Source organism: Cajanus cajan, chromosome 3 (genome assembly GCF_000230855.2).
Source record: "Cajanus cajan strain Asha chromosome 3, NIPB_CcT2T_4, whole genome shotgun sequence".
Taxonomy (NCBI): domain Eukaryota; kingdom Viridiplantae; phylum Streptophyta; class Magnoliopsida; order Fabales; family Fabaceae; genus Cajanus; species Cajanus cajan.
In genome coordinates this window covers 59,813,847-59,828,348 of record NC_138519.1, presented here as the reverse complement: position 1 = coordinate 59,828,348, position 14,502 = coordinate 59,813,847, and the positions used below count along the sequence as shown (strand labels likewise).

General features: G+C 33.7%; 1 protein-coding gene across 1 annotated transcript; it reads right to left on the bottom strand.

The window, feature by feature from the left end:
- Positions 1 to 10,359: 10,359 nt before the first annotated feature.
- LOC109793116 (sphinganine C4-monooxygenase 2-like) lies at positions 10,360 to 14,280 on the bottom strand. Its single transcript, XM_083072139.1, has 2 exons — positions 13,831 to 14,280; positions 10,360 to 12,168 (listed from the first exon to the last, which is right to left on the bottom strand). The coding sequence occupies exons 1-2, from the start codon at positions 14,176 to 14,178 to the stop codon at positions 11,782 to 11,784; spliced, it is 735 nt and encodes a 244-aa protein (XP_082928265.1). The 5' UTR covers positions 14,179 to 14,280; the 3' UTR covers positions 10,360 to 11,781.
- Positions 14,281 to 14,502: the final 222 nt, after the last annotated feature.

Genomic DNA, 14,502 nt, shown 5'->3' with positions numbered 1-14,502 from the left:
GTGTGCTCTCCATTGATGCTTGAGCTCGGATGCTTCTATCCTAGTTTTAGGTTGAGTTCATCCGTGAGTTCTTTAGCTTGCAAGTGTTCTTGAGTTGAAGAATCAAGTCTCCATTGAAGAAGATCCGGCCTAAGCAAAATCGTGGAGAAGAACCTCCATTCACTTCTCCTAGTTTTGCTATCAGTACATCTCCTTTAAAAACCCACTTGTCTTCTTGCTTCAGCATCCCCATATGATGCAAAGAAGACTTCTCAATCTTATTTGAAGCATGCAACACAATCTTTCTTTCACCTGTCAGATCTACACCAGCATTTTCAAAAATTTTGGATAGCAAAAGAGCATATGGAATTGGACCGTCTTCCTTTCTCCTTGCTTTCCATATGCAGTCATTCACAACCGATACCCAATCGATTTTAATTTTCTTCTTAATGACATGCATCAGCAAAATATCGTCCCGTGACATTTGAGCATGGTTGTGCAACCTCGGTTTCAGCATCCAGGCAATTATAAAGGAAATTAAGCGAGAGTTCTTTTTCACACCTCCCGCCAAGAATTTCTCATAGTTGGTGTTTGACAGAACCCTTTGACAGTCCCGAAATGTGGTCAGTTCTTCAAAATCTCCAAAATTGAATGGTTGGGGTTTCTCTACTCCAGTCCCGCTCAAACCCGCAGCCGCCTTCAGAGTTGGTCCGTCCAACTTAATCAGTTTGCCCTTCACCACAGATTACATAACTCCTTCGTTAGTTGAGGCAAAGCAGAGAAATAACCTGATTAACTCAGGATAATAGGGACCATCCATTTCCAAGAATGCCTTCAGTTCCTGGTGCTCTAGAAGGGTTGGAAAGCTAAACCCCTCGTTCTTGAACCAATCAAGCTTCAAGGTCTTCGGAGGAATGATTCTCCGACCGGCGTACCACTCAAAGTAGTATTCTTGAGCTTTCTCATCCGCAAACCACTTTGTAATCAGCTGCCCAGAGGGAAGAGGATGCTTGCTCCCCCTCACTTCAAGCTTCCTTGGCCTTTTAGAGGAAGATGCCATGGATGGGTCTTGAGAAAAGTGAAGAAGATGAGAGATTTGGGAGGATTTGAGAGGGTTAGGCTTTTGGAGAAAATGAGAGAATGAGAGGTTATGAGTAGTGTTTTGATGCCCTAGCACGTTCTGGGTATAAGGGTAATGGGTAGTTTTAAGGGTTGGCACGTAGATAACCGTTTCAGGAAATTTTAAAAAAACGCCTAGATAATCAATTATTTATGCAAATAATCGATTATTTGCATCAGAAAAATCACCTAAAAACCAAATTTGATATGAATAATCGATTATTTTAAGGATAATCGATTATTACAGAAGGTTGTTTTTCCTTATTCATCCCAGATAATCGATTATTGACAGAATAATCGATTATTCCAGTGGCCTTTCAGATTCCACTACTCAGATAATCGATTATTTCCCAAGATAATCGATTATTACAGTGACTCTTGAGTTCCTTCTTACCAGATAATCGATTATTACCCAAATAATCGATTATTTCAGAGACTCTTAAAATTCTTCATGTTCCAGATAATCGATTATTTTCATGAATTACTTAAGATAATCGATTATATCTTAAGATAATCGATTATTCCAGAGAAATTTTGCTTCTCTGAAATTTTAACTTCTCAAATTTCACCAAGTCTTTTTGTCACTTTTAAATTCATTCTTCCACACATATTTTACTTCCATTCTCTCAGCATATTCAATTCAAACTTGACTCATTGATTATCCCTAACTCAATTCTCAATTGGTTGAATCTTTCCCTTGGTAGAGGTTTTGTAAAAATATCAGCTAATTGCTTGCTTGTTTCCACAAACTCTACAACACAATCATTCCTTTGAACATGATCTCTCAAAAAGTGGTGTCTTATCTCAATATGTTTAGTCCTTGAGTGCAAAATTGGATTCTTGGTCAGATTTATTGCACTAGTATTGTCACACCTCAAAGGAATTTTGTTCAACTCAACTCCATAATCTCTTAACTATTGTTTCATCCAAAGAATTTGAGCACAACAACTTCCAGCAGCTATATATTCAGCCTCAGCTGTACTCAAAGCAACACAAGCTTGCTTTTTGCTATGCCATGAAACAAGTGCACTACCTAGCAAGTGACAAGTTCCACTTGTGCTCTTTCTATCTAGTCTACACCCAGCATAGTCTGAATCTGAGTAACCTATCAGACTTAGTGAGACTCCCTTTGGATACCACAACCCCACATTTGTTGTACCTTTCAAATACTTAAGGATTCTCTTCACACTTTTCATATGAGATTCTTTAGGATTAGCTTGGAATCTTGCACATAGGCACACAGCAAACATTATATCAGGCCTACTTGCTGTCAAGTACAAGAGTGATCCTATGATGCCTCTATATTTTGAGTTATCAACAGCAATCCCTTTCTCATCTAAGTCAAGATTGCAATTGTTTGATATTGGTGTGGCAGTCTCCTTACACCCTTCCATACCAAACTTTTTCAACAGTTCATTGCAATACTTGCTTTGACTTAATTCCATCTTGCATTTGTTTAATTTGTAATCCCAAAAAGAAAGTTAGCTCTCCCATCATTGACATTTCAAATTCTCCTTGCATGGTTTTAGCAAATTCTTTACAAAGAGAGGTATTTGTAGATCCAAACACAATATCATCCACATATATTTGTACATACATTGTGTCTTTTCCAAACTTCTTGACAAACAATGTATTATCCACTTTTCCTCTTTCATAATCATTCTCAATCAGAAATTTGCTCAGCCTGTCATACCAAGATCTAGGAGTTTGCTTCAAGCTATAGAGTGCCTTTTTGAGCTTGTACACATGATTAGGATTCTTGAAATCCACAAAGCCAGGTGGTTGTTCCACATACACTTCTTCTTGTATCAGGCCATTAAGGAAAGCACTTTTTACGTCATTTGATAAAGCTTGAAATTCTTTAGAGAGGAATAAGCAAGAAGTAGTCTAATGGCTTCAATCCTTGCTACAGGGGCAAAAGTCTCATCATAATCAATTCCTTCTTCTTGATTGTACCCCTTGGCCACTAGTCTTGCCTTGTTTCTTAGAATTATTCCAGATTCATCAAGCTTATTTCTGAAAACCCACTTGGTTCCAATAATTGGATAGTTTTTTGGTAATGGCACTAAATCCCACACTTCATTTCTTTCAAACTGATTTAGTTCCTCTTGCATGGCCATTAACCAATGCTCATCTTTAAGTGTTTCATCAATGATCTTAGGTTCAACTTGTGACACAAATGCCATGGTGTTGCAAATATTTTTAATTGCACTCCTAGTTGAAACACCCTTACCAATGCTTCCAATTATGTTGTCCATTGATAAGTCTCTTGTGGTTTTCCATTCCTTAGGCAATTGTTCACATGTTTCCTTTGCTTTCTCAAGTGATACACTCTCCTTAGGCGCTTCATTAGGTTCATTCTCCAATAGGGATTGATCAAGCAACTCATTTAAATCTTCAATTTCAGTTTGCCTAGTCTCTTGCTTATTTGACTCATCAAATACCACATGGCAGATTCTTCTACAACTAGAGTTCTCTTATTATAAATTCTATAAGCCTTACTATTTGTAGAGTATCCTAAAAATATTGCTTCATCAGCCTTTGCATCAAACTTCCCAAGTTGCTCTTTTCCATTGTTCAACACATAGCACTTACATCCAAACACTCTAAAATAGGAAATGTTAGGCTTCTTTCCTTTATAGATTTCATAGGGTGTTTTCTTTAATATGGGCCGAATCAGAACTTTGTTTAACACATGACAAGCAGTGTTAACAGCATCATCCCAAAAATATTTTAGCAAGTTTGTTTCATTCAACATTGTTCTAGCAAGTTCTTCTAAGGACCTATTCTTTCTCTCAACAACCCCATTTTGTTGAGGTGTCCTAGGTGCTGAGAAATTATGGTTTATACCATGTTCCTCACAGAATTTTTGAAACAACATGTTTTGAAACTCACCTCCATGGTCACTTCTTGTAGAGGTGATGTTTGAACACTTCTCATTTTGAACAAGTTTGGCAAATTTTCTAAAGGCATTAAAAGAATCATTTTTGTTTGCAAGAAACATAACCCATGTGTATCTAGAATAGTCATCAACAATTACTAAGCCATAGTAGTTTCTGCCTAAGCTCATGGTTCTTGAAGGACCAAACAAATCCATGTGAATTAATTGCAAAGGTCTAGATGTGGAAATCTGATTTTTGCTTTTAAAGCTAGCCTTCACTTGCTTGCCCTTTTGACAAGCATCACATAGTTTGTCTTTTCCAAACTTGAGTTTAGGTAGACCACCCACTAATTCTTTCCTACACAGCTTATTTACGTGATCCATATGAATGTTTGCAGCTCTCCTATGCCAAAGCCATATATTTTCTTCTTGAGTTATTAGACACTTAGTATTTGACATTGTTATGGAATGTTCTAAGTCAAGCATATATATATTGTCTATTCTTTTACCAATGAATCTGATTTCTTTACTCTTTTTATCACATATCAAGCAGCATGTATCATCAAATTCAATTTTGAAGCCTTTATCACTTAGTTGACTTATACTCAGCAAATTATGTTTCAAGCCATCAACAAGCAAAACATTTTCAATCAATGTTTGAGAGGAGGAATTACCAACATTGCCATGGCCAAGAATTTTTCCCTTATTATTGTCACCATAGGTAACATACCCTTCATTCTTCAATTTCAGATTTATGAATTTTGAAGGATCCCCAGTCATATGCCTTGAGCAGCCATTATCAAGATACCAAAGTAGATTTTTGGCCCTCAAGCAATCCTACAACAACAATTCAGAGGAAAAATTTAGGTACCCATGTGAAGGGTCCTTGTAGGTTAGTTCTCAGCCTTTGACTCTTTTCAACCCAAACCAACTCTCCATTTGGAACTCCATATTTCCTAGAATAACAGTTCCTAATTGTATGGCCTTTTTTGCAGCAATAAAAATAAGTTGTTTGTCTAGAAAAGTTGCTTTTGAATTTTCTAAAGTTTTGACTTTTCACAAAAGCTACTTTCTTTGACTTAAATGGCATGCTCATACTTTGGTTAAAACCAAGCCCACTCCTATCAAAAGTATTTCTTTGTTTTCCCAAAAGAATGTTCAAGTTTTCATTTCCATTAGTGAACCTTGCAAGTGTAGATTTTAAATCAGCATTTTCTTTTTCAAAAATTTTGCAATGTTCACAACCATCTTTTGAGGAGTGATCTTCACTAAAGTTAAACATAGTTTGAAGATTTTCATGCTCATGGTTCAAATCTTCAAGCTCTTGTTCAGCTTCAATTAAAGCATTTTCATACCATTTCAGCTTGTTTTTCAACTTTGAATTTAAGGCACCTAATTTGACAGCTTCTTCATGAATTTGTATAAAAGCTTCTTGAAGCTGATCATAGTCAGGATTGGATTCAAGGTCAGAGTCACTTACAATTGTGTCTTGTGCAGTTCCAGCCATCAAACACAAATTGTTCTCCTCACATTCGGATTCTTCAGTTGTTGTGCTTGAGTCGTTGTCTTCCCAAGCAATATAGGCTCTCTTTCCTTTTGAATTTTTCTTAGACTTCTTCTCCTCTTGTTTCTTCTTCAAGAGATTTGGACACTCAGCTTTCATGTGTCCTGGTTTTCCACATTCAAAGCAATTGAAGGAGGATGTGCTTGCTTCCTCTTTCTTGTTTGATTTTTTGTTGAATTTGTAGGAGGAATTTTTTTTTCTTCTAATGAACTTTCTGAACTTCTTCACCAGCAAATTGAAATTTTCGGTTTCGGAATCATCGGAGCTTGTTTCTTCACACACCTCCTTTCCTTTGGCAGATTTTAAGGCTTTCAATGACACTCCTTTACCTTTCTTATCTTGCTGCTCATGTTCATCAAATATGTGCAGCTTTTGCTCATGATCCCTCAACTTCCCAAAGAGAGTGGCTAATGTCAAGGAGGTCAAATCCTTTGATTCTTCAATAGCTGTCACCTTTGCTTGCCATGATCTGTCCAAGCATTGCAGCACTTTTAAATTCAGCTCTTCCTTCTCAAATTTCCTGCCAAGGTCAACAAGGTGATTTATCAAGTGTGTAAATCTCTTTTGAAAATCAGAAATAGATTCACCATTTTGCATTCTAAACAGCTCAAATTCTCTTATGAGAGTATGCTTTCTTGATCTCTTTACATCACTTGTTCCTTCATGAGTGACTTGCAAAGTATCCCACATTTCTTTAGCAGATAAGCATTGTGAAATTCTGAAAAATTCATCAATAGACAATGCAGATGTTATGATGTTTTTGGCTCTTTTATCATGTTGGGCTCTTTTCTTTTCCTCATCACTCCACTCACTCCAATGTTTTTCCTTAAGCTCACCATCATCATCTTTTTTCATAGGAATATAGGGTCTGTTTTCTATAGCATCCCATATAGCAATATCAATAGCTTCAATGAAAATTCTCATCCTAATTTTCCAATAGACATAGTTTTTACCATTGAAAACAGGAGGTCTATGAATAGACACACCCTCACCATAGGGTAAGTTGTTGTTGGCCATTTTTGAAATCTTGAATAACTCTCAAGAACCTTGCTCTAGATACCAATTGATAGAAAAGAATGGCACAATCCAAGAGGGGGGTGAATTGGATTCAATGACCCTTTAAAAATTTATCAGAGTATTTTGGATCTTAATTTCAATCAAAACTTTTCTATGACAGAATTTCCAAATGAAGCCCTCCTAAAGACTTGTTATGAAAATATGAATGCAATGTGCTCACTTGATTACAACATAATGAGGTTCAACAATAATGTTCAATTACAGATTTAAACCATCAAGATTCACATACACTTGTTAATCAAGTTTTATCTTCTTTAAAGTTCACCCAAGAAATTACACAAAGTAAAAGATAAGGTTGAAGAAGATTGCACAAGTCTTTTATACTGGTTCAGCCACTCCACATGTGACCTACATTCAGTCCTTAATCACCACCTGATTAAGATTTGTTCCACTATCTTTAAGCAAGAAGGTTTACAAGCACACACACGTGCATATACTACAACACAAAAAGATAATCACTTTCTTGACCCCAAGAAAGCACCCCTTGTAGAATCCACTACAAGAAACCTTAATACTTGAGAAACCCTTCTCAAGATTTTTCACAAAGATTCACAAAGAATAAAAGGAACGAATTCACCTGGAATTCTTGAACAAATCCTTATCTTCCTTTTTCAAGAATATGATGATGATGATCTTCTACCAAAGCTTTTCACAAACGTTTTCACTCTTGGATTTCACAAAGAAAACTCTCCAAGATGTCACAAAGACTCACAAAAATGTTTTTCACAAATTGATTATCAGTTCTAACTCATGTCTGAAGTTTCTCAAAGTTCAAACTATTTATAAAAGTTTCAGACACAGATAATCGATTATTTTAAAGAATAATCAATTATTTTGTTCTTCAGGTTTTCTGGAAACCAACCAAGAACAATTTAATCGATTATTTAGCTAGATAATCGATTATTCCAGAGAGTTGTTCCTGAAATAATCGATTATTTTGGAAAATATTCGATTATTACAGCAAGGCATTCCACTTAGCCTATTTGCTGAAATAATCGATTATATTTAACAATAATCGATTATTTTGAGTTAATTCTTAAAACTTCATTTTAAGCCTCAAAATAACTCTCCAATGTTTTTAACTCATCATCATCTACTCCCTACTTGATTCAGATAAGTTTTGCTTATGCACAAAGCACACTTAGCACACACAATACAAAAATTCATTCACAACAATTTATTTCCTAAGTTCTATTACATAGCTCCATTTCAAAGCATTTCCTTGACTCTTCTTTGACTTTGTTTTTGTGTTCCAAGTTGTTGTTGTACACTTGTTGTGATCATCAAAACTCTTTAAGTCTTCAGTTCTCCTAAGCTCAACAATGTTTGCGTCCTCATGCCCCCGGGTATAGGGGGACTGTTGTGTCTTATGATTTGTGCATAGTTGTTAATTCAAACAAATGCGAAATTTAAACAAACAAACAAATATTAAAGCCACACAAGTAAAACAAACAAAGTAAAAAGGGAAAAGATATTTGAACTATTATTCTTATTTTGCTAATTTCATCATTTATTTGGGCTTGACCCTTTTTAAGCATCTCTAGTGGAGTCGCCATTTGTTGTAACCCGAAAAATTCCAATCTTACGACCAATGGTTTGGACTACCTTTTGAAAAATCTCATCAATTAGGGAATGCCCAGAAACCAAACTAATCCTTAATTAATGGTTTTGAAAAATGAGTTCATGGAGTCGCTACCAATGTTTTATTCAAAACATTGGAAAAAGAAAAGATTTTAAAATTAAAATAAAGGTCTTCAGAGCCAAAATTGGGTTCGAAGGTCAGTTACGTGTAGGGAAGGTATTAGGCACCCCTACAACGCCCTAAATTAGTACCCTATGGTGAAATTAGCATAATAATAAATATTTTAAATATCTTATCCCCTTTTATTATTTAATATTATTTACATGACGAAAAATACCTATTATGTACATGATTACTTATTGGTATATAAGAATTATAAATAAAATGATAAATAAAGAAATAAAATAATAAATGAAATAATAAATAAAATAGAAGAATTTAGAACCTCTAAAACAAGTCTTTTATAAGGGAATCTTCCCAAATGCGTGCGGGGCGCGTTTTGGCAACCCTTCGCTCTACAAAAACCTCACTATCACTCAAAGGTTTATGTAGAGAGGAGGAAAGCTATGTAGCTTTTTTTTATCCCTTGACCAAAGGGTTTCTTACATAGCCAACTAGGAGACAAAAGCATAAGAGAGCTATCCGATGTGGTAATAAATTTTATAAAAATATCATCTTTTCCTAGGCACCATGCAGGATCTCTAGAGAACTCGTTAACCATTAGATCGTACTGGTTGTTTTATGGTATCCTCAAAATATATTGATCTTCAATTTCAACGGTTGGATCGTTGAAATTAGGTTTTTAGTGAGAGATACTATCATAACAAAAATGTTGTCTAGTATAGGATTCATATTTTCCAACTGTAATGCGAGGCCTGTAGAAAAATCATTAACCATTGGATTATGCTAAAACTTTGATGATATCTTCTTAAGACATTGGTATTTAAGTTCAACGGTTAGATCATGAAAATTGGGTCTTTAGAAGGAGATATTATCAGAACAAAAATGATTCCCAACGTAAAATTTTTTGGAAAGCGGAACGGGCCATTCCCAATGTTGGAACGGCCCGTTCCAATTTGGAAATGGTCGTTCCATGCCCCAGATCATTTTTTTGAGTTTTCTGGGCCTTCTAGAGTCATCTTGGCCTGTTTAGGTACTTTATTGGCCCTTAGGGACCGTTTGTGCTATTTTTTTCCAACTGCAGTACGTGACTTCTAGAGAACTCGTTAATTGTTGGATCATGCTGTAATTTTGATGTTATCTTCTCAATACATTAATCTTTAATATCAACGGTTGGATCGGGAAAATTAGTTTTGTAACGAGAGATATTATCATAACAAAACTGTTATCCAACACATTGGGCCCCTCAAGGGTTATTTGTCTCGCTCTAGTAGACCTTTGTCCTTGGTTTGGGTACCCCGGACAAAATTGGGTGTCTACAGGTGCCAATCAATTGGGGTCATATGTGTATCAATTCAAAACAACTTTTTTTGAGGAATTTTGTAATTTAAGGGTTAAGGGTTTAGGGTTTAAGATTTAGGGTCATGTCATTTGTGCCTTTCATTATTTGTGAGTACTATGGAAGTTATTTCACTTTGATTTGTTAAGGAATCATGTGAACAAAGATTGATTTTTTTATTTGACACCATAAATTATTTAGATTCAAAATATCTTATATATGAAATGCTTCGTCTATTAGACTTAATGTCAAGATAACCATGCATTTTATAGATTGTCTTATACTGATTTGTCTTATTGATTGATTTGACGAAAGAAAAAAAATTTAAGAAAAATATCTGTGTGTTATCATTAAAACTTTAAACATAAAGGGTCTAAAATTATCTTTTGACCTAACAGACTTGTAACCTTAATACAATGAATAATACTTGAGAAAAGTTTAAGTTTAGAACATATTTTCCTTAACAAGTTATTTTTTAAGTGTACTAACTTACATAAATATATGTGAGAGTTACCTTGTAACAACAAACACTTTACCTATCTTGTAAGGTTGAAGAGACTAGTAAAAGGATATTGCAAACAATTGTTTGCATTTTTAAACCATAAGTAACAAAAAGAATACTTTATTGTAAACGTTTCCAAGATAGTGGAACTCTTCAAAATTGATGGTAAGTGGATGTAACAATATTTAATAATTATGACATCATTAAATTTATTTCTTAATTATTGTGACACAAAACTAAAACATACTTAAAGGATCTTTTCACTAAACTAATACTTAAAATTTTCACAATAAATTTCAATAAATAAAAATTATAAAAAAATATTTTTTTTATATATACACACGACTCATGATATCTCAAAAGTTAATACTAAAAATAAATAAATCATCATATAACACACTTCTACTGTTCAAAGAAGAAAAAAAATATGATCATATAAAGTAGCAATATTAATTTTCAAAAGGTTAATAATCAATCCTTGTATGTACCCAAAAAAATATATGATCATATAAAGCAGCAATATAAGCAATATTAATCTTGATGAGTTCTACACTATTAGAAATTAACTATTTAACGTCGTCAATTTTACATCAATTTAGGTAAAATCGATGTAGAAATCAAATGTGGTGGCATTTTTGTAAATAAGTATATAATATAAAGCATATTTACATCGGTTATGGTTGGGACCGATGTAAATATTGAGTATTTTACATTGTTTTTAGTGGGACTGATGTAGTATTGAATACGCGGTGGCAATTTTGTGAATAATTATAAATAGATCTACATCGGTTCACCCAGTAACCGATGTAGTATTGAGAAGCATTTGGCCCAAGAGCCCTTTCTCCGTGAAGAACTCTCTCTTGCTCGCTTTGGGGATACGATTCTCTCTACTCTCATTTCAACCCTAGATTCACCAAATGTAAAACCCAAACTCTCCCTCAATGTCGTTCCTCCACCGGAGCCGCTGCGCATCGTCGCTACTGCGTGTCACCGTCGCTTCTTCTCTGTCTGACCCGTGTCCAGCACAGAGAACGAGGAGAAGTCCTTGCGAAACCACGGCACGCGAGTTATCGCGGAAATCGCGATTCTCTTGGATGGATCTGCCACCAGAATCTTTGAAATCAATCTCTTGGGTGTGGAGAAGTCCATCGTAGCGAAGCTGCTCCGGCAGCGCTGAGAGTCCAAAGTCCGTGATTGAGGTTTTCGTTGTCATCCAAGAGAAGATTCTCGGGTTTCGGGTCGCGGTGGGATACCCCTCTGCTATGGCAGTAATCAACGGCGCTGATTAATTGTAGAAGGGGAGATAAATCTACATCGGTTCACCTAAAACCGATGTAGAAATCTATATATTTTTTACGTCGCTCTATTCAACGTCAGTTTTAAAATCGATGTAGATGACTTCACGGAACCAATGTAAAAAATGTATCTTGTAGTAGTGCTAGCTTCAAAACCCTCATCACCCCTTGCCTTGCACCAAGTAAGCCATGCAAGTATCCAACACTCTATCCCATATAAAAAAAACAGCATTGAGAAGTTGTACTTGTTTTCACACAACATATATATGGCTTAAAATCTGGTGTGGTCATTATAATTTTAATAAATAAATAAAATAAAATAACTAGTAGTGCACATCATGAGAACATTGAGAAGCAGCATTGTTGTAGAAGAACTTGTGGAAGGGGTTGATCCTAGGGAGCCAGAAGCCACAGTGATCATCCACAGTTTTGATGGTTGTAAATGAGAAGAAGAATATGGCGACACGTGGCGTCATGCCAGAGGCCAGAAAAGAGAATGCCCCTCCTACAGTGTCAAGAAGAAACCCTTCAATGGGTTTGTTGTAAAGTGCTCCAAAGGAGAATGGCACTGTGAGTGTGTTGTGCTTGTGTAGGAACAACATGCTGTGATGCATCAAGTATTGCCATGTGTCCATCATAGCCATGCCAAAGACCAATTTTATGGCTGAAACTGGAAGAGAGACATTATCTAACTTCTTAACACTTGTTACCTACATATATATATATATAATACCAACCACCAAATTGAAGTTGATAAGTATCAAGATTCAATCATGATTTTCATAAGAGAAATGTTATTCTAAGTGCAACCTATTATAATAACATGATTTATAACAAAGAGGGAAAAATAGTAAATTAGTACCTCTAGGCTCTAGCTATAACTACATGCATTAAACCTAAATTTTGATTATGAAACATAAATATCGAATTCCTAATGACTTCCGATTCTAAAAAAGTCTTCAACGTACTAATAGAAAACTACAAAAATAAGCATACAGCGAAAACAACTTTCTAACCTGAAAAAAGGTTATAATTATAAAAGCCACATTTCAATCATCAATTCTTAATTAATGCTAATTTTTAGCAATAAAAATAAAAAGAAATTTATTATTTTTTTCAATTTTCGGTTGTATAAAATCAACAGTAACATTTTCCAAAAAGAAATCAATAGTAAAAGAATACGAAATTCCTTTGATTATTATAAGCATTTTCTATTAATTAACAAATAAAATTTATCCAACACAAAGGCATTAAGTCAACGAATTCTATAATGGAATTTGGCACAAGATTTAATTAGGCAGCATAAATTGTAAGTGCCAACCTCTTATCAAACCAAATTCATGACCTATTTTTTTATTTAAATATATTTTTTAACTTTCAAATTTAATATAAATTTATTTTAGTTCCTCAAACTTAAAATTACTATTTTTAATTTTATAATTTTTAAAAATTTTATTTTAATTCTTCATATTATTACTAACATATCTGAAAATAACAAATTAAGACAGTTATATAACATCAGTTAAATTTAATATGATATTTTTATTAACAAAAATAAAAGTTAATAAATTTTATACGATAGTATTTAATAAATTTTCTGACAAAATTTAAATATAAAATTTAAAAAGATATTTTTAAATTAAAAAAACTAAAAAAATTAATTTTAAATTTAAAGAATTAAAAACAATTTTGTAAACATATTTAAACTTTTTCATCCTAACTTTTGTAAATAAAAACTCAACAACCTGGCCTTGGGCACAGCCATTAATGAGATATGGACCCACACCTAGTCCTTGTGCTTCTAACTAGATGGGAGTAGAAACCAGTGAAGCCATGACCAATAAAAAGAAACAACTTTTGTAAAATCCATGTTTAAGCTTTGTTTAATCCAAACTAAATGAGGGGAAAAAATATAAAGAAAACAGTTTCACAGTATATATCATTGTAGCCAATTTTTCTTATCTTCTTTCTGTTAACAAAAAAGTTAGGTTAGTTCATTAGTTTTCATCAAATTAAACATACCTCAATCAAAAGGAAAAGCCTCATGACATACTACCATTCAATTTTTTTTGTTTTTTACGATGCACATATATAAAGTAATACTCTTATTAACTTAGGGTTAATTTTTATTCTATATGCAATTCAATAAAATGTAATATCTATTTACTTTTATTCTTATTAACTTAGGGTTATTTTTTATTCTATTTACTGATTATTTATATAATATTATAAGATATTATATTTTTTAATAATATCGATATTAGTAAAAAATAACTCATCACATCAATTTGGGAAGTGAAACTAGAAACCAGAGTCATATTCTTTAACATCAGTATGTAGAGAAAAAAGCATCAATGCAAAAAAGAACTGACCTTAAACAAGATAATTGTCACCACAGCCTGCATTGCCTGTTGGAAAAGAACTCCTCTGAGCACTTCACTCTTTGTCACCATAATTTTTTGGTCTTCATCTTCCTTTGAGTGCAACCGAGAGTTGTCACAAAATAACCCCACAAGAAAATAAATCCCTGAGTAAACCCAGTAAACTACTATTGGAACAAAAGTTCCTAAAATTTCATCAGAGACCTCCAATACCATTCTAAATTGTGATTTTGTTTCACGATCGTTATTCCTTCTAGTTTCTAGCGAGAACGAACTTAAAATTAATTTGTTGATCAATCTTTCTTTATGATGTATTGGATTATATATTAGATTGTACATCAGAGATAACAAAAATCTATTGATAAACTTGGTATGGAAGTGGTTTAAATTGTCTTATCTATTGATAATAACAGTTTTTTTTTTTTTGTGTATATGTAATTTTAAATATCTTTATAGTGTGTTTGGATGGAAAATTTAAATAGAGTAATTTATTTATTTAAAGAATTTCAAATTTTTTGAGGTGAAATACCTTGTTTGGATGGAGAATTTATAAGGAGTTTGAAATTCAAGCATTTGTGAAATTCTTTGAAATAGTAAAATTTCAAATTTTCCCAAAAAAGTAAGAATTTGAAATTTCTCATAATTTTTTTTTTCTTATTTCAC

What these genes read in the sequence shown, in the direction of transcription:
- LOC109793116 (XM_083072139.1), bottom strand. Translation starts at nt 14,178, where the DNA reads ATGTACAATCTAATATATAATCCAATACATCATAAAGAAAGATTGATC. An exon ending in TGACAATTATCTTGTTTAAG is followed by an intron (nt 12,169 to 13,830) that starts GTCAGTTCTTTT and finishes ATATATATGTAG; the next exon opens with GTAACAAGTGTTAAGAAGTT.